The sequence below is a fragment of the Megascapheus bottae genome, chromosome 4 (genome assembly GCF_031878675.1).
Source record: "Megascapheus bottae isolate mThoBot1 chromosome 4, mThoBot2.hap1, whole genome shotgun sequence".
NCBI classification, from domain to species: domain Eukaryota; kingdom Metazoa; phylum Chordata; class Mammalia; order Rodentia; family Geomyidae; genus Megascapheus; species Megascapheus bottae.
Window position 1 is genome coordinate 10,634,985 of NC_143512.1, and position 21,705 is coordinate 10,656,689.

Genomic DNA, 21,705 nt, shown 5'->3' on the forward strand with positions numbered 1-21,705 from the left:
TCTATCATAGGTCAAGTTGCTACTTCACCCCCTATATTTTCCAAAGTTGGTCCCCATAAAAGAGCCCTGGAAACAATCTATCATTTAGCACCACATTCAGTATTGGGCCCACAATGCCTGTTTATGGCTTCTCCCCAGTCAAAAGCAAGCAAAAGTACAACCAGCACTGATTTCCAGGGTTCCTCGACAGCTTTCCTATTCCTGAACAATAGTGATCTCAGTGGTTTGGCAATGTATTCACTTCCTATTGGACAAGGAAATGTAAGAAACTAACTCCACCCCACTGAAATAAACACATTCAGAACCTCACAATACTGTTCTTTCTAAATCATTTCTCAGAGATATAGGGTCTACTCACTCACAGGACTAAAAATCTCCAGTCAGCAAGACTTTCCTTCCTAACTTCCTTTAGACTACTGTACATTTAAAAGTCAAGATCAGGGTAAAGGAGCTATAGTACCCACAGAAACATGTTCTCACAAAGCTCAAGTGTGAAACCTGCCCCAAGTTGCTTCTGTAGGAAGACAGTGAAAAGAAGGCTGTGGATCAAGCCTGCCATCGAGAGGAAGCATAATGAGGGAACTAGGCAAGAAATTCTTTATTGCCCCAAGGAAAAGAGGCTTAGTTTTACTTCCTTAAAGCCTATAGCTTTAAAAAAAATTGTTTCTTCTTTTGTACTTCTACTCTGAGATAGAGACACTGGAACAAAACAGTCTAAGTATCACCCATTTCTATGAGTCATGACAATCTGGTGGAGTGCAGGTGAGAGGGAGAGAAAACCCAGAAGTCCCAAACCATTGCTAAGATTTATCCAGTGTTTTCAATTTTTCTTAATGTGCCAAGAATTGTGCTAAGGACCTTTCTGAATCATTGTTTATTTCCTCACAGTAACTATCAGAAGTATGTACTATCATTATGGTTCTTTTTAAAAATGAAAAAAAAAAAACCTTAAGAAAACTTTCAATACTACTAACTGGCAAAGCCTGAGCTGGAATCTAGGGCTATGCATAAAGCAAAGCCCATATTTTAACCACAATGCTGTACTGCCCCCATGTGTAGGCAGTGTATATGCCCTGGGATCCAAGAACATCAGCTCCGTGAGAGACGAAAGGAAGGAGGGAAGAAGGGAGGGAGGGAAGAACAGCACACACACACACACACGTTTTTAGAAGTAATTTCTAACCAATTACATAGAAAGAACCTGATCCTAATGATTGAATGAGTCATAATCTAGTGAATCCTATGACACTGACCTCTTGGGAAGAAAGTTCTAAAAATAACTAGGACCTTCACAACAATGGTGTAAAGAGTAAACTATCACCAATTGAATCAGGTCATTTCTTGCAATTATATTTTGAGTCTGAATTTCTAAAATGCCAAGAAATTTTGCTATATTAAACTTGATCTTTATTAAACTATGATCTTTACTTGCAGCATAAATTTATTGAGATACAGTCTGGTATATATCAGCTATGCTAACCAGGGATGTAGGAGAAAACACATTTTAAAATAAGTGAAAGCATTTTAATAATAATAATAATGAGTTAAACTCAAGAAAAATGTAAGTGCTTGTCACTATTATTGATGAAAAACTGAAAAATACATTTTTCTGGTTCATTTTTCCCATTTCTGCTCGTCTATCTCATAATGTGAATGATTAGAATTTACTGGTTGAAATGTTTCCTGTCTTCAAACAGTAAACAACATACCAGAAACAAGAAACATAAAACTCAGAACATTCTAACTACATGAATTCTAAAGAATCCCAAAAAGTTCTTCCCTGGCTTTACAGAACAACCAAGAAGCAAGTCAGAAAATCTGATATCTCTTCACTTAAGTCATGGAAGTCAGAGCGATATAACACCCTCAGAGGAAGGAAAAAGCCATTTCCTGCCTGAAAGGTCAATGGCATTGAGACCAGCACTCCAATCCAAGCAGCAGGAAGGCAAAATTCAAATATTATTTCAAACAAGGGTGAGAAGGGGAGGGAGGGGAAGTTTGAAACCAGGAAAAATGGAATCATCTGTTGCACAAGATAAAGGCACATGCACCCCAAGGGAAAAGTGGGGCCGCCCAGTTCTCAGCACACACTGGATAGCAAATTGTGCCTCTGTTGTCTTCAAAAAATCATCACTGAAGCCAATAGGTTGGTACATTAGTTCAGGAAGACAGTAAAAGGCAATGTTTAAACAGAGGTATGACTTAACTGAGGATACTTTCTTTTGCAGGAAAGTGAGTATGAATGATTTGTGGAAGGGTGGGAGGAAGGAATTCCTAGACAAAGAATTAGCAATTTAGAATATTTTCCCTTAAAATCATAGCGATCACATCTATAGCATGCATGAGTGCACTCACACACACATACACACAATACCAACCTCTGCCTAGAATTCTCAATGTAGAAAGGAAAACTAACTGCTTTTCAACTGGGTCCGTATAAAAGTTACCAAAAAATAAATATACAAAACTGCCACCTACAGGCTAAATGTGAAAACAAATTCTTATGTAAGATGTTTCTTACTGGAAAACACACTCATTAAATTTCACAAAGATATATAAATAGCTAGCTAGCTATTAATTTGTTGAATTGGGGCTTGAACTCAAACCTCAAGCTTGCTAGATAAGCATTCTATCACTATGAGCCACACTATCAGTCTTAGAATTATTTTAAAATGAACATGGCTTATTTTTGAGACAATAAATTCATGGGAAGCACAAACCTTTTATAGCACATGTTTATAAACAAAAGGTTACCATATTGTGGGGTGAAAAATGTTATCTTCCCTATGGCCCATTTGTACATATAATTACCTATAATATACCTGTACTCACTTTCAGCTGCAGGCTCATAAAAGCACCAATACTAAGGTTTATGATAAGAACAAAAGAAAACAAGAAGTACTAACTTTTCTGATGGGAGGTATATTATTTTTTCCAGTTTCAAAACAATCCTGTTTCGAAAGTAAGTACTTACAATTGGCCCCATCTTATAAATGTGGTTAAACTACTCACCAGGAGACATATAGCTAGGGAGAAACTGGTTCTAAATTCAAATTGAAGACTATTTTCATCTTCTACCCATAATATACAGGCTGTCATAAAAACACACTTAAAATGAGGGTGCTGAATAGAAGATTCCAATAGATATTTCAGATCTTCTACAAATCTGGTAGCCTCTACTTCTCTGACTTTAGCTATTCCACCATTTTTTCAGATATTTCTCTCCCTGCCTAAACACAAACTGCAAGTTATATGTGTATATGCTGAAGTTTTCATTTTAATTAATAACTTATTGGTTCCTGTTGTCTCCAATGAGTTTCCAAAGGGAAAAGCAAAAAAAAAAAAGTGATTCTGCTTCTGAAAGTAAATCATGTGAGATAGTTAGAATTGAATGGAGAGATACAAAACATACTTAAACACTCAGCAATCAACACAAAGAGGTCATTGGAGTGCATATATAAGCTACCTGCAGTGAAGAAGAGAGCAGACTTAACAGCAAATGTGTTAGACTGGAATTGGCTCGGAGGAAAACTATTACTTACTCATGGAAAACTGGCAAAGGAAGAAATTCAGATTGACACAAAAGAAAGTCAGAGGGTTAAGAAAAATCAAGAGATTTGTAGTGCTTCATAACTGTAGCATCTCTATTGCCAGAAGAAGTATCTCTCATGTGTAGCATGTAGACTTGTTCAATACACCAGACAGCAGGAGAGGAAGGTAATGCATCCAGGATATTCAGTGATGCTACACAGAGGCCTTCCCTTCATGGAGCTTCACTGCTTGTTGCATCTTCCCATCATGTTCTGGCCCACCAAGCTTACTAGAATGCCCCATATATATATAGCTTTACCTAAGCTGCTTGGCTTTATGTCTGCATGAGATACGTGACATTCCACACTCAGAAGCAAGCTCAGGAAAACAACTATTCCTGCTTTAGCCCAAAGCTCTTCTTAGAGCTCCTCTGGAGTGTAAGTGCTAGATCCTCCAGTGCTAGATTAACACAAGGAGTATTTCAAATGTATGGACTTCTGTCAGAGTCAGCTAGTCCTAGAAAAAAATAAAGTACTCTAATGATTTCCTTTCTCCAAGTATAAACACTGCCTCCCAAGAGAGTACACTGATTCAGTGAATCAAAAAAGCTTTTTGTTTCTATTATTTTCCATATGTTTTGGTGGCCCCTCCTGGAAAGCATTAAGCGAAAATATCCATGTGTCACATCTGTGAGACATTTCTTTAAAATAAACCAATCCAGAAATGCTGGCAAATCCTTACCACCATGATGCTTTAGCTTAAACAAATATTTTCCCTGCATGTGTTCACTAATGTCTTTAAGATACTGCATTGGGGACTTAGAATTCAGATTGACTGACAATGACATGGGCAAGAATTACAAACTCACATACCATTACCACTAAGGGCATCTTTTATAGTAAATTTAAGAGAATTTTTCATTAAGCCCTCTCAAAAAGAAAAAGAGTTGACCCTCTTTGAGGGAAAAATGCTCAACAGAATCAGATAACCAATAAAAAATATACTTCAGGGGCTTGAAGTGTGGCCTAGTGGTAGAATGCTTGCCTACCATGCATGAAGACCTGGGTTGGATTCCCCAATACTACATACACAGAAAAAAGACAGAAATGGTGCTGTGGCTCAAGTGATAGAGTGCTAACCTTGAGAAAGCTCAAGAACAGTGCCCAGGCCCTGAGTTCAAGCCCCAGGACTGGCAAGAAGAAAATATCTTTCAATGTCTAGGTAAGCAAGATTGGTTCTTTCTGAGGCCAGTGAAGAAGCTGCAACTTGCCTTTCTCCTCATACTGAACATCAGAACAATCTGACATTTCCTGCCTTGTAGACCATCATTTTGATCTCTGCATCATGATCAAGGACATTCTCCCTATGGGTACATCAGTATCCAGGTGTGCATTTTCCATTCTGATAAGAACACCACTCATGGTGAATTAAGACCTGTTGTAATGACCTCATTTTAACTTGTCTCTTTAAAGACCCTAACTTTGCATAAAGGACTTTAACCATGAATTTTCAGTTTTTGTTTTCTTTTGGTCTGCAGTAGGGCTTAGACTCAAGGCCTGGGTGCTGGGAGCTTTTCCTTTTTTCCATCAAGGTTAGCATTCTATCACTTTGAGCCCCAGCTCTACTTCCTGTTTCTTATTTGTTTGTTTTCTTGCTTTTAATGTAAGAGTCTCCAGATGTTTTCTTGCCAGGTTGACTTTGAACTGTGATCCTCAGATCTCAGCTTCCTAAGTTTCTAGGACTACAGGCATACATTTCTTATAATAAATGAATGTCTATAATATATGTCTTCAAGAAAAGGAAAGACTCTTTTGAAGAAGGTTGTCAAATCAAGCCATGAGAATTACAAGTCATGGACATTTATTTAAAGCCATACTGTATTCTTAATGTTGGAGTTCTAAAACCGAATTTCAAAAAGAATATAAAGGGGAATTCAAAGAACTATCATGTTCATTTGATGGATATGATACCTTGATCTATGCAAGTTTTAGGGTTGAGATTAAAGAAATAAAGATTTTTATGAACTTGATCTTGTCAATGTAGGAAATAATAAAAACTCTTTTGAAGAAAAGGCAAGGACATTTGTTCAGAATAGCTCAGGAGTTTTCAATGATTCTGCTCTGAACCTCTCCCTGAACCAGTTCTGAAAAAAAAAAAAAAAGATGATACCAAATGATATAGTTTCAGAAACTGTGTAGAAGTCAATACAGAAGTATGTTAGAGCCCGGTGAGGTGTCTCACGCCTATAATCCTAGCTACTCAGGAGGTTGAGATCTGAGGATCAAAGTTCAAAGCCAGCCCGGGCACAAAAGAACCTGAGACTCTTATCTCCAATTAACCCCTAAAAAATGGGAAGTGAGGCTTGGCTTAAGGGTAGAGAGGTAGCCTTGAGCTGAAGAGCTCAAGGACAATACTGGAGCTCAGGCCGAGTTCAAGCTTCATGATACACACACACACACACACACACACACACACACAGAAGTATGTTAGTCCAGAGAAAAAAGTTCTAGTTTTGAGATACCAATAAAAAGTACTTAAATAGAAACATTTAAAGTATATTCTCCAGGCCAACTGCCAATGATTTGCAGCTATAATCCTAGCCAATAAGGAGACTGAGATCTGAGGATCATGGTTCAAAGAGAGCTAGGGCAGGAAAGTCCACTAGACTCTTATCTCTAACCACCAAAAGGCCAATAGTGGAGCTGTGACTCAAGTGGTAGAGCAATAGCCTTGAGCAAAAACGCTCAGGGACAGCACCTAACCAGCACACACACATATACACACACTTAAAGAGTAATTACCAAATTATTTTCAAGATTTGGAAGCTGCCATGAACTTCTGATTTAGATTAAAAGGACATGCAGTCTCCAGTAAGTCCAGTGCAGAGGAGACACATGCCACACCCAGCACATAGAGAAACACAGTACATGCCTCAGGAGATTTCAGTCTGAGATCTCTTAGAGCTGGGAAAGATGGCCACAGGTCATCCCAGCAATGGAAGAAGAGGAAGTACTGGCTTGAAATAATGATGTGGCTTTTTTTAATGAAAGAAAGAGATTAAATGAGTATCAGGCTGAGACTTAAGAATCTTGTTGCTAAGGCTGCTGATCTTGTACAGTTTCATTAAAAGAATTAACCTGTTGCCAAGTAAAGTGTCTCAAAGAATTGGAATCTTGTCAAACTAGCTTAACACCATAAAATGGTTCAACTTAATGAGAGACACTGTAAATCTTGAGAAAGACAACACACAGTTATCTCTTCTAAGACTGATTTTGTAAGTGATTTGATGACTAGATTTACCCACAGAGCAGTAAGTAGAAGACTGTAATTAAAAACTCCTTTTTTTCCCAATTATTTGAGGAAAAGTTCTCCCAGCTCAATTCTTTTTGAACTATTGGAATAATTTTTATCATTTTTAAATAATAAAAATGTCTGATTCAAACATACTAAATTGAGACCATTCTCTTTAAATGTCTACCTTCTTGAGATTTAACACATTTTTGACCATGGAAGGCAAAACAAAACTCAGTGCTCAGTGCTAAACTTGAAAGATTCCAGGCCTGAAAGATTCAGCAATGGCCTAAAGTCCAAGGCAAACTGGAACAGAAAGGGAGAAGTTTACACACTATGACTAAAAAGAAGAGGAAAGAAATCCAAATTCTAATATTTGTTCCTGAGAAAAATGTGATAGCTACTTACCTGTCTACTGTTTCTACATCAAAGCAAAACCTTTTCTCAATAGACTCAGTTTTCCGCCTGGTGCAGGATTTGAGAGTAACTGATTCATCTTCTCCCTGGTGAGAAAAGATAGACTATCAGGTTTGCGGCCAAGAATATGGATGCAAAAGCCTCTATAGCTAAACTTTGGAAACTCTGTTATAATTAGAGGGATAATTACAATGGCACAGCATGTCTATGGAACTTGGTCATGCGTGCACCGTGTGGATGTGTGTGTTGTTGAGGCTTGAACTCAGAGCCTAGGTGCTGTACTTTAGCTTTTTTACTCAAAGCTGTTGCTCTACCACTTGAATCAAGATCCACTTCTGACTTTTTGGTGGTTAATTGGAGAGTCCCACAGACATTCCTGTTCAGGCTGGCTTGGAACTGTGAACTAAATCCCAAGCTCCTGAGTAGCTAGAGTAATATATTGGCCAGAGTAATAAGTACCCAGCTTGATTTTTTTTAACCAGGTTTGTTTTGTGAGTCTGGTAACAGTTGAAGATGACAGCCCCCTCCTGAACTTCTGGAGTCATAGCATCAATCACAGCTGCAATTGCCTTCTGATGTGGCTGATGATTCAAAGAGGCTCTCTCTCCATTAGATTATGAGCTACTGAGAGTGGAGATTGGATGCATTTGCTTAATCTTGTGTCTCCTGAAGCTAATCAGACCCCAGATAAAAGTAGGTATTCAATAGAAGTTTAAGAGCTTTGTTGATAATATGCTATATAAAAAGCACATGTGTTTAAAGTGTAAAATTTTATAAATTTTGATATTCCCATGAAAATCATAACCACATTTGCCCTAATGAACATTTCTATTACCTTCAAAGTTCCCTCATATCCTTTGGTAATCCATTTATCTACCCATCTCAGCCCCAAGTGACAATAAATCTGGTCTGTCACTATAAATTAGTTCAGATATTCTACAATTGGACATACATAAAACAACACAGGATATGCTCTTTTCTGCTAGACATTTTTCATTATATATAACTCTTTTGTGATGCTCCCTTGTTGTGCACACATCAAGAATGTTTCCTTTCGTGGCTGAGAAGCATTCCACTAAATGGAATGTGAAGATTTTCCCTCATAGCGATAATTTATTGTCTAAAAACACTATTTTTAGCATCTGTCCTGATGTCTTTTCTGACACTTCAGAATTTGTTAGGGTTTCTGTTTCTCCTGTGTTCGCCAATCTTATTTTTAAGCTAAAAGGAAAAATCAACGACTTTGACTGGTATGCTGAAATAATGGAAACAAGATTCCAGAAGGTAAGTATAGCCACCCACAAGTAACCGAATAAGACATGAAAACAAAGACCTATGAATTGACAGTCTATATCCTGAAACTTCACATTTATTGCCTTTGATTGAATAGGAAAGATTAGTTTCTCAGGTAGAACACTGTTCTTTCTCTACTTTGTAAGATATATAAATATATTAAATAAAAATTGTTTGAGACCAACAAACCAAACTGAAAATGAACATAACATCCCTCATGCAAATGTTCCCATCACCAAACCCAAACTATGCTGTACTCAACCATCTAAGAAAACAGAAAGCTGAGAGACAACTGCCAAAATGCCCACACATTCAACTGGCATGATAATGAAGTTCTTTCTCGCTCACCATTACACAAAAATCAACAACCTATAATAATCCATCAATAATTTTCTATGATAACATGACAAATAGTATGAAAGGAAGAAGGGAGGAAGAAAGGAAAGATGAATCTGTGCTAAAGAGCTGACATGAAAGGGATGGATATGAAGTGTTCAGGAAATTGGGGGCAACTCTCTTGACCTAGAATTAGAAGGATTCAGAAGAGATGAAGATAAAAGCCAGGTGCCAGAAATTCATGCCTATAATACTAACTGTTCAGGAAGCTGTAATATGAGGCTCATAGTTTAAAGCCATCGGGGAAGAAATGTCAAAAGAAAAATCTATCTCCAGAAAAAAATCTAAGCTGGACCTATGAATCAAATGGTAGAGCATCACCCCTACATTAAAAAAAAAAGTTAAAGTGTAAGGCCCTGAGTTCAAGCCCTGGTACTAGCAGAAAGATGAAAAAGGAACAAGAAGGATAAGAAGTAGAGAGAAACAGGTAGAAAGGTCCATGGTCGTGGTCCTGGAGTCTCAGGGGAACACAATGGAAGTTAGGTATGGCTATAAGGCCTGAATAAAAGGCAACATGCAACAAGAAAGAGTTTGAGACAGGGAAGAGACCAAGAGTCTGGGTCATCTAAACTGCCAACTAGCAGGTTTCCAGGGACCAAGTGAGTGACATCATCCAGTCTCACACAATGAGGTCGTACATGATGATGTCACACACAATTATTTAGCATTTTACAACCATTTGATATATTTCATACCACATCCATGTGAAATACAAAAATCACTCTTGATTGTAGTTCCTAACATAACTTAGATGTGACAGTAATTATTTCAGCCTTCTTCAGGGTCGCTTAAAACTAGTATATGAAAATTAAGAAAATTTTACAGTGAAACATCAACACTGTTTCTTTATACATATAATCATGATTAATATCCGTGGAGCAAATCAAGCATGAAATTTTAAAAGTGAACTCACCCCCTTTCCTCCTGATTTTTGGTCAAATGGAATCATGGTGATTTGTTTGGAATCTCGCTGGTACGTACAGTAGTGCTTCACCCAAGAAGTTCCAAAGTGACCTATAAGGTGACATTACCCATTAAAAAACAATACACATCCAATAAACACTATGCCTTGTGAAGTGCAGACACACACAGCCCATAATACTATCCACTCTTGCTCATCCACCCTTGCACTGTTTTAGAAGCAATGTATTCTCCACTTAAGTTAGGCTGAAACAGATAGATATCGTATCCCACAGGCTGGAAATGGAACCAAACCAAGGTTTCCCCCGGGGACCAAAGAACACTATTTCCCACTAATGCTATATCCAGCGAATCTTAAAATATAAGGGAAGTAGAGGTTCCCTGGGGAAATTAATTCATGTTCCCATCATCAATCTCTGTTTGAAGTTTCCGTTCTCTCCCTTGGCAGGAGGGAGGCTGAGGCAAGAACATAGCAAGGCTCTTCGCCACCATTTCCACCTGGGATGATGACATCATACTTCCTACACAGCTGCTTGCGGACTGTACACACAGACCTATTTCCAAACCCCCAGGTTTTAATAGAAATCAAAAAGATATGAAAAACAGAGAAGAAAGCCTCAGACAAAAAAAAAGCAGAGATGCACAATGAAATTAAGTATAAATGCCCAGCTACAATCTGAGCAGTTTGTCTCTCAAAATTATCCCTTAGAAAAAGGAAGGTGACATAGACTTGAGGTCTGACATGGTCTTTTATTTTAGTCAGTGCCTGATCACTTACTTTATTTTGAACATCAAAGAGTTACTAGAGGAAAAAGGCATAATTAGCCTTCAAGGACCTCAATCAATGTTTAGAGATCACAAGCAGAATGGTCCAAGTTTAAAAAAAAAAAAAAAAAACATGGAGAGAATGGGCAGCCATTTAATAATTATTAATAGTATGGCACAGCTGCCAGCTGCAAGTGTTGTCATTTAATTTAAAAAACAAGATGTAAGTATTTACATTGGAGGAAAGAAAACAGTTGAAAATACTAACCACCTGAATGTATTCTGGGAGTCTGGTAGAAGGGAATTCCCAGCAAATGCTTAGACAATTACAGCATCAAGATCGAATGGGCAGCCAACTGACTAAAAAGTGAATGATAGTGGCAATATAGAAGGATGGACAGATGGACAGAAATAAAAAGAGAGAAGGAAGTGCTGTGAGAATGCTTCCTTACAGTTCCCCTTTGAATGGCAGCTAATACACATGGGGGGAGAGATGTTGCAGGCAAATTATTTTGCGGCCATGGCACGAAAGACCCATCCAGGCAAGGATCATCAGTAAACTCTACATCTATGGAGGGAAAAGTGTCCATTAAGAAGAAGGGTATTTACATGATTTTAAGGTATCTTCCACTTGCTACTTAATTAAAAGGGAAAATGGTATATTGGAAAAACATAAGCAATAACCTTGACGGAGTGATTTAAAAACTCACTCCAGAAGAGCTGCTGGACACTGCCTCATGATTTGGCCCCAGGAAAGAACATATATGTGAGATTAGGATAGAAATGTATAACCCAAATTTAATTACAGAGAAACAGATAAATCCATGTGGAAGAAACTTCTCTAAAAGAACAGGACCATGTTCTTCAAATGTTTCAAAGTTGTAAAAGACAAAGGAAGACTAAGGCACTATTCTAGATCAGCAGAAAACTAAGGCACTATTCTAGATCAGCGGAAGACAGGAAAGTCTATAACGAAGAAAACAAAATGTTATATAAGGGCATTACTGGGACAACTATAAGCCTGAAACATGAACTGTAATTTAAATACTGTCTCAATCGTAATTTCCTGGGTGTGGTTTTATCTTCATTCTTTAGAAATAGTCACAGAAGCTGGATGCCAGTAACTCATGCCTATGATCCTAGCTATTCAGGAAGCTGAGATCTAAGAATCATGGTTCTAAGCAAGCCTAAGCACTAAAGTCCATGAGATTCTTACCTTTAATTAATCAGAGAAAAAAAGTCAGAAGTGGTGCTGTGGCAGAGTGCTAGCCCTGTGCAAAAGTAGATTAGAGACAGCACCAAAGCCCAGAGTTCAAGCACAGGAATGGCACATCCCTGAAAGCCAGCATTCAGAAGGCTGAAAGGGATTCTGTCTCAGAATGAATACATCCAACTTATTGAACTATGGGAATATGGATATACGACCCTCTTCTAATTGTTCAGAAAAAATGTGCACAAGTGTGCACAAACATGTGTATATATCTCACCAAAAACCAAATAAGTAAATAAACAAAATAAAATGTTAGAACTGGGGAATCTGGGTCCTAAATGTTTTAGTTGATCTTTATAACATTCTTGTACCTGTAATTCTGAATCTATTCAAGAATAATAAGTCCCAAAAAGTTGTATTCTAATGAAATGTCCTGTACTTTTGTGTTACAGAAACAAATACTGGGTCAATTACAATCAACACATTACTGTTAAGATCATGGGAAGTGTTTGAATAAAATGGTATTGTGATGTGTGTTAAAAAAAAAAGCAATACTGGTTTTATACTTGTAGTGTATAACATTATGAATAGAAACTGAACTAGATCTTTACATTCCTGAAGATTTGTATTTTCAAAATGACCTCAAAACCTTAGGTGGAAAGATCCCCTAATGAGGCAAAATAAGGACCAGAAATGAGATGATTTTCACTTCAATTCATTCTGTAAGAATAGGAACATACAATCTTTATTACAGCAATAATTTCAAGCAAATGTGTAACTAATCCCTAAATAGAATGATCACAGCAACAAAATATTTGTATTCTCTTCCATCAGGAAGCTTTAAGAAGTGAAGTCATTTTATGTCCTGCCTAACAGAATGACATGAAAGAATTTAAAACCTGCAGAAACCAAGGAGAGCAGTTTACCCTACTAAGAAAGCATGATGAAAAAGCTGGGTGTGGTGGTACAGGGCTATGATCCCAATACTAAGGATGCAGAGGAAGTAGTTAAAAGTCGGTCTGGGCTACAAAGCAAGACATACCCTTCCCCAAAAGAAAACAGAAAGCAAGATAGGAGAGACTAGGAGAACTACAATTAAGGGGAAAATCCATTTCTTCCATTCTCCACACAGCATGGAGCAATTAATCCTGGAAGTAGTACCCAAAAATCACATAGATCTACCACAAAGCCTGTCCCTAGGCCTAAGGCATGAACTTGTGAATCATTATTATCAACTCCACGTGAGCAGCACTTGTGTCTCTTTTCTTGATACCATCAGTAGAGCAATGGTTTTCTTCCTGGCTCTCAAAGTAAGCTTTTCCTTGCACTTTTTCATATTATTCAATGTTGGCAGAAAAGGAGTTGAAGAAAGAGAGGGTCCAAGCCATGGAAAAGAAGGTCCAAAATGAATAAAGGATCCAGGTCATGACTGTTTATAACATATAAGATTTTGTAGCACAGAAGATCTTTTCCAGCCTGCAATGCTCAGGGCAGGGTGTACACAGCCATTGGAAGAGCAAAAGATGCTGAAGAGTACAGAAGAATTACTAGTGAAAAAGAAGCAAACACGAAGCCTAAGGAAGGTCTGGGGAAATTTCCAGACTCAACATAAACAGAGGTACACAAGATGCTGTGGACATCCCTTACCATTTGGAACCTGCACCAGAGAATGACTATTATCCTCCCAGGAAACCGGAACTGTCTACAGGAAGCCAGGCACCACCCGATGCACTCTCTTCCTTCTGAGGTCTAAGCACACTGGCCACTGGCAGGCAGAGCACTTACGCTTCTCTTGCAAATACAGGTATCCCTCCATGGTGTAAGGGCTGATCGTTTTGTGCTCCAAGGGATTCTCCTTCATCTTTTTCATCAGTGATTCCACTTCTGACCTGGTGCCTTCAAAGCGATTTCTTGTCTAGAATGAAAGGAGTTTGATTCGAATTAAAAAAAAAATCAATCTCCAACAGTTCTGAAGATAAACCTAATAGTATCCTTCAATCTAAACCAAAATAAAGGACATTCAACTTTCTACAAGTAGGCAAGTTTTCTCTTATAAGTATACCTGGACCTTATAAAATTATACCTGAATGACTCTCAAATTGTAATGGCCAAATCATATGGAGAACTTGTACATGATACAAATTCCAAGGCCTTACTTATAGAGATCAAGACGGCCTTAGGGTCGCCAAACTCAGATGGCCCAGAACCTGCCTGTCTTCAGCACTGTGCTCCTCACCTTTCCAGGTGCAAGAAACATGGTTCATTGATAGATCACAGGTCCCTCTTCAAAGGGGACTTGGTGATGAACAAGCGGGGTATGGTGGTAAGCTCAGTCACCCCTTCCTCCAGGGTAGTCTGTACCCCTAACATCTACCTAGCCCCAAAGCCATCTCCTATAACTGCCGCCACTGAACAAGCCACCTTACACCCTCCCTTTACCAGTGCCCTGGCTGTCAGTGTCTCCCAACCCTACTCCAGTATATGGCTCTTCATTTCTTCAGAAGAAGCCAACCTGAGGGAAAGCCATGTTTGGTGAAAACTTTTCTAACACTGCCATGCTCTAATTTCTGAGATGACACCAAGAAACATGTAAATTCCAAACTTTTCATGACCACACATTCATGTAACAAGAAACACCCAGATCTATTTCCTGTACAAGAGATAACAGAGGTAACACACAAATTCATGTGGCTTCATCCCAGTAGCTGCTACCAAAATACCCCAAGCAAGATTCTCACCACCCAATAGTCCTGAGCTTAAACACTCTAAGAGTAGAGGTGAACCACACTGCCTGGACTTTCTTTCACTTCTCTAAGAGTTGTATAAGCTCATATCCTTTCAGCCAGAGCTGTGTCCTGCTCCATCCCCTAGACATACAGTCTAAGGTCCCAAGCGGCCAGGCAGCAAGATGCACCAAAGGGAGGTTGAACTAGGCTGGGCTAAGATTGGCTTTCAACTGCCAAAGGAAATCCTGACTCTGTTACAACAAATTTAAACCATAATCAGCAGCAACACTTCCGAAAACAGCAACAGTGCTTTGAAATGATGGCAAAGATGATGGTCTGAGCCCCAGCCACCAACCACTCTAGAATTGCCTGCTCCTAGCTGCCTTCTGAATTCAAGAAGGACTCATCCTTCCCACCTAGCTCCAACCCACACAAGTGAGCGATAAGGCACCCCAGTATGAATTTTCTTTTTCTTTCCCTTGATCAGAGAAAGGAAGCCTGTTCTTACATGTACTCACATTTTGTATGCTGATGGTTAACTGTGTCTTGAAGTCACCAAAATCCTTGGCCAGTTCATAACCATGGTGATAGAAAGTGAAAAGTCCTTGTAGGAAGGCCAGTAGCTGTAATGATAGAAGAAGCTGGGTGAAAGGAGGTATTAGATAGCTACATCTAAGTCTTCAATACTGACTTGAAAGTCTAAAATAGAGTAATAATAATGGCTAACAGCTACTGAGCAACATGTGTTTGCCAGCAAGATACCCTGATGCCTTTCACTGAATACACACAACAATTTATGACCTAAACATAACTGTGGCCAACACTTCAATATTATGAAACAGATTCAGAAGGATTAAATAACTTGTCCTAAAACACACTAGAAGTGGCACCAGGAATTAAGACCAGGTCAGCTGAGCACCAATATCCACATGCTATCCTGTAAGCCTCATGACCTTCTAAGATCATTTATCTTCTATAAAATAAAATCAGGAAACCACGCCAAATAGCATTCCTTTGCTTAAAATATCCCCACATTCCTAGCTATGCTGATTTCCCTCAAATCTCACCTTAATCTATCATTGTAGTCTTGTCCACAGTAAATAATAAAAGGAAGCATCTGCCCATCGTAGCTCTCACAACATGCCCTTGTGTATCTAAAACCTCCACACCAGAGTGTCTACAAGCCCTCACTTCTCTAACAACGTTCCTGCAGTCTTTCACAGAGCAGCCTGTACACAAACCTCACTCTTATGCTTCCCTATTCCACATCTTGCCTCAGTTCCACATCTTGACCTGAAGAAAGGATTAGAATAGAAGGCTAACCAAGGTCAAGTAAGCTCAGGTCCTCTCCTCTGTCATGAGCTCAGTCTCAGCTTCTCCAGGCTCTCACATGTTCTCCCTCCCCATGTGCTTTGCTCCATATTGGTGCATTTATTTCCTAAATGATCTTACCTATACCATTAAACATAATCCCATCCCGCTTATTTATACATACATCTCCCTTCCTCAGAGACAGTCCTAATAACAATAGTTAAAGTATTTCATCCAACCTTCCACCCGTACCCTGTATCTGCTTTGAGGAAGAGTTAATTAGGACCAAGGTAGGAGGAACTCTACCTAATCTTGACTTCAAGATGAGCCAGCCACACACCTAAGCCAGCTTGTCAACAGCTCAGTGAGGTAATGCCAAGCACAAAATCTAGATTTTAACACTCTTGCATCATGACTTCCAAGACATATCTGCTCCCTAAGATTCTCACAAAAGATGGGGAACACACACTGGTAGATCCTCTAGTTATAAAAACATCAAGTGCCATAAATTTACACATGAATTGAAACCTTTTATACTACTCTTTAAAGAAAATAAACAATTTTTAAAAGTTCAAGATGGAGGGAGAGGAGGGGAGAAGCTTTGAATGTCACCATATACATCCCTGGCATAAATCAGTGAATAGTGGCCAGCCATACAGAATCACCAAAGGATACTGAAGAACTCTTTCCTGCCTTTATATTTACTCTCTACAAAGTATTTTTTCTGAGAGAAAGGACATTCATACTGTCCCTTGTAAATGCAGTAACATAGAAGAGATTTTCTTGCAAACCTGGTCTAAGCATTTACAATAAAAACTGTTCTTTCCCTTTCCTTATCTCTTCCATCCCTCAGGCCAGCAAATGCTGTACTCTTGTAAGGCTTGAAGCCACCCCTACCAGTGAACAGTGAAGCAGATAATCCCCTATTCTAAGCCACTCCTCTTACTAACTCTGACTTCTTCAGTTAAACAGGCTCCTCTAGCTTGCAGTAATTAAATATTCTCAAATAGCTTACCAAAATGCAACCCCAGGATATGTGCAAATGCTTCAGAGGGAAAGAGCTACTAATATTCATCTTGGATTTTGTTTCTTCACCCTCATACCTTGATTATTCATTTGTAAGTAGGCATTAATTCCTTAAGTATTGTTATTTGAGGCCCATCTCACCTCCTTCTCCCCACCCAGTATCTTTTCGTTCCTCCTTTGCCTCCCTTTCACATTGAACATTTAAATCTATTAGTCAGTGGGAAATGGAAGTCCACTTTTCAGGGGCAAGTAAAGCCCACAGAAAGACCCAGAAGTTGGATGGATGATTTATCTATTTCAGTGAATATGTTTACTGGAACACTCTAAAGAGGGGGAGCTTATAGAAGACTCCCAGTTATCAAATAAGAAGGGTCAGCTTGAAATCACAGCCCAACAACAACAAAAAAAACCTTCCCCACCTCTCTTTGACATATTCCTATTATCATCATTAGAGAATAACTACAAGCAAAACCTATTCCTACTTCCCATATGACAATGATAGATATAATTATTTTACAAATGAATCAATGAAGTTGGAACTGTTCAAGTTAGCCCTAGCTGCACTTCAACATAGTCTGAGGTATCTGATAAATTAAGTTTATCACCATTCACAGGACATAATATTATTATGCACCCAGGAAAGATAGATAGATGGAATCAACTTTACAGATGGAATCAACTTGATATAATGTCATTAGTATGGCACTGATACCTTTATAAAAAGACTAGTATCATTAGAAAAGAGCAAAGTTGAACACAGAGGCAGACACACAAAAAGAAACTGTCCATATGAAGATGGATACTGATGTGAGACATTTAGAAGCCAAGTTAATGACAAAGACTTCATACAAATCACAAGAATCTAGGAGAGGAAAGGAAAGATTCATGCCATGTAGGCTTCAGAGGAACCATGCCCTACCAACATCTCAATTTAAATTTGTATTGAATCACCCTAGTTTATACTTCATTACAGCAGCTCTCCCAAACTAATGGAGCTACCAAGATTCATTACCCCTACAACAAGGAGCATAGCCACCATAAGGGTGATCTAAAACACTGACTGGACTAGGTAGGACACACAACTCATTACACTTCTCAACTAATCTTTAACAGGAGAGTAATAATGGTAACACTGATAACCATCAGTAGTAGTGGTTAATGCCAATTATCTACGGGACAGTCTTCGCATGTGAGTAGCCATGAGTTGTTCTGCAAGAGAGACAGAATTAAGGTTGACTTAGAAGTCCAGACCAAGCTGAGCAGGAAAAGCCCAGAACAGGAGACAATGGGGGAAGACATGGGAAGTACAATAGGACACAAGAGTTGGGGAAAAGAGGAAGATACAATACCAAGAAATACTGAGGAGTTAAGATTCAGAGAGGTGGGCCGGGAGTTTGGCCTAGTGATTAAAGTGTTTGCCTAGCATGCATGAAGACCCGGGTTCAATTCCTCAGTACCACATACATAGAAAAAAACCGGAAGTGGTGCTGAGGCTCAAGTGGTAGAGCTCTAGCCTTGAGAAAGTTCAAGGACAGTGCTCAGGCCCTGAGCTCAAGCCCAGGACTGGCAAAAAAAAAAAAAAAAGATTCAGAGAGGTGATGAACATGGAAGATGAATTTCTGTATCACTGAGCAGCTTTCATTATGACAAATCAAGAAACAAAGCCAACAAAATTTCACCTTCATAAAGTCAATATGTCATTATCTGCAATTCACATTTCTAGAAGCTTTGTATCTCAACAATAAAAATAAAGTTTTCTGGCATGTACATTTGTGCTTGTGTGTGTACATACAGACACAGAAATACATACATATACATATAGTGTTGGTTTACTTTTCTTTCTTAGGAAATAAACTGTATTTTTCTAGAGGACAATAATATCCTAGTCTATGAAGTTACTTTCTAAGAAACAAATAAATACAGTCAATGTGCACAGAGGATCTTTAAAAAAAACTGGAGGATTGCTGGGAGCAGTGGCTCACACCTGTAATCTTAGCTACTCAGGAGGCTGAGATCTGAGGATCACGGTTCAAAGCCAGCCAGGCATTAAAGAATCATGAGACTCTTGTCTCCAATTAATCACTAGAAAAGAAGTTTTCAAGGGGTAGGGAAGTACACTTGAGCTGAAGAGCTCAGGGACAGTGCCTATGCCCAGAGTTCAAGCCCCATGACCCACCAAAAAAAAAAAAAAGTTGGATTCCTTTAATTGAGACTAAATACTCCATACCAAGCAATTTAGTTTAATTGATTTCCTGCTGGTTTCCTTTCTGCCTGTAAGCAATCTATAGGTATTAAGGCCAAGCCATTCCACTTCTGCTATTCACAAAGGTCATATCTGGGTGTGGGGTGTGTTTCCATTTCTTCATCTGCAAATACAGGTAAGTATAGTACCCATCCCTCAGAGATGGTATGAGCATTGAATGGCATATGTAAGTAAAGCCCTTAGCTCAGAACAAGACAACTAAGACTATCAACTAAGACCATTCTTTGTATTTCATCTTCTAATTCTGTGCAATCTAGTGGCTCCAACTGTACTGTACAAAGGATATCATGGAGAATGACTCAGATGCATATCATGGGCCTCTCTTTACATTTCAAAGCTATAACTGACTTTCTAACACTGAGAACCACTGATCTCAGAGTAGTCTTTCACTGCAGGAATACAGTTGTAACTACCCGCCCACCTCTGACAGGTACCCTGTCAACAAGGGGACCTGCTGAAAGCAACCAATGGGTATCAGAACTTCAGGGTAGCAACCATCTACTACATTTTCATCCAGCCACATATACCTTGGATGAAGTTTAATTTACAAATTATGCTCAGTACCAATGATAATGATAACAAAAGAGACCAACTGTAATACAAACTATAATAAAGGTTATCTGGTCTGAGAGTATCTCACTCTACAGCACTCACCCTTCTGGTGGTACCTATGTGGGGAGAGGCTGTGAGGGATTGATGCTGCACTATAATGTGGTGTTAGGTTTCTACATAAATGGTACATGAACACAAGCACTGCACTATTGCTAAAAGTCAATCTCATAACGAAGATGGCGACCAAGCTCACAAGTGGTTGTGAGGTGGCATATATGCCATGAATTTGGTTGACAATTCCAGGCAGGATGAAGAGGAACGGCACTAGATATCACAATACCACCAGTGTTTGGGGGCTTCTGACTCAACTTAAAACTTATGAACTGTTTTTTGCTTCTGGAAGTTTCATTTGATATTTCTATAGCACAATTGAGGTAGGTAGAGGAAATACCACAGAAAAGTAGAGGCTACCACTATCTTTCCCCTGTACCCAACCCCTGAAGCCACTGGCTTACCTAGAAGCTGAGGTATTCTAAGACAAGAACTTCCATAGAAAAGTGAGGAAAACATATCATAATCCAATCTACATTTAGACTCTCAATTACTTGCTTAAGTTTGCATCAATTCCTGTCACTTTTTCTTTATCCTAATATCACACTGGAAATTTCCATTAGCTCCCTTGATACCTTACTAAGTGACTAAAAAGTATCTGCAAGTGCCGTGATGTTGTACTTTTTAAGTCTCTCTGGTACTTTTCTAGCATCCATCCTTATCCACTGCCATTGACTGCCTGCTACCCTGGCTAGCTCTACACTATTGACACCCTGAATTCCCAGAGGAGCTGTGTTTTCTTCATAGTGGCTGGGATGTCAGCATTTTTCCTGTTCATCAATAAACACATGATTTTTAGATCTATCAAGATTAACAGAAAAACAGGTAGGCTCTATTAATATTGGCACCTGATTCATTTGCTTATAAATACAAACAAATGGCTACTTTTTAAATGAGTGGTAATCACGTTCTGTTCTAAGCACCTCACATATATCAGCTCAGATAATCCTTTCAGCATGGTACTATTATCTTCATTTTGTGGATAAGGAAAGTGAGACTCCAATAAACTTGACCAGATAAACTAAAAATGGTGTGGCTGGAATTTCGGGCAGAAACCTTAGCCATCACACAATTGCCTCTTACTGTGAAAACTCTTTGAAAAGGATACACAATAGAATGCCAAGAAATTGAATGGTTAATCTTTTATGTGTTTCTTTAACTAAAAATTACTCCCTACCATAAAAAGGAAGTGAAGGGACATGAGGGAAAGGAAGGGAAAAGATAGTAAAGGAGGGAAGCCCAAATGAGCAAAGCCATCTATCCTAGATTATCTAACCTCGAAGACATAATAAATGTCTGAGGTTTGGGGGCTGTCACTTAGCAAAAGCCAACAAATGGATCTGCTAAGAGATCCAAAGAAAATTACCAAAGTCACAAAAAATACTTAGCTCATTAGATTAGATGGGACAATTAGAATAAATTTCATCAAAAACAAATAGAGAGTGATACTTAGCAATGGATACTAGGTTACTAGAATTGCACTGTCCTTTTTTTTGCCTAGAAACTCTAGTAAAAGGAAACAGAAATTATGCTAAAGATCCATTCTATGTGACAGCATGTGAACTCCTGCCCTGATGGCAGGAAAGGAGTCCCAAGCTAAGCTGTGATGGAGGCTGTACCACCACCTCTGGACCTCAGCAGAAGAACTGCTGCTTCCCTGGTTCCCTTCTATCCTACTCATCTCTAACGAAGAACAATAGAATTTTCTCTGACATCAACAATGAACAAGAAGTTGGCTCTACCTGTTCTAATATCAAAGAAAAAGACTGGGATGATTCAGGAATTTAAAGACTTAGCAAAATGAGTTAGTTAGCTATGAGTAGCATCCTAAAATCACTTTCGGCTTAGGAAAAGATAATAGAGAGTCCAAAGCTAATTGGAATCTTGATGAA

General features: G+C 38.8%; 1 protein-coding gene across 6 annotated transcripts in view; it reads right to left on the reverse strand.

Moving 5' to 3' along the window:
- Arhgap26 (Rho GTPase activating protein 26) overlaps positions 1–21,705 on the reverse strand; it is a 457,842-nt gene that overhangs the window by 295,767 nt on the left and 140,370 nt on the right. For all 6 annotated transcript variants that reach the window (XM_090331301.1, XM_090331302.1, XM_090331305.1 and 3 more), the window contains exons 7-10: positions 15,069–15,173; positions 13,610–13,739; positions 9,842–9,942; positions 7,231–7,325 (exon numbers count right to left, since the gene is read on the reverse strand). In XM_090331301.1, the coding sequence (XP_090187427.1) occupies positions 7,231–7,325; positions 9,842–9,942; positions 13,610–13,739; positions 15,069–15,173 (431 nt within the window). The remainder of the gene's footprint in view (positions 1–7,230; positions 7,326–9,841; positions 9,943–13,609; positions 13,740–15,068; positions 15,174–21,705) is intronic.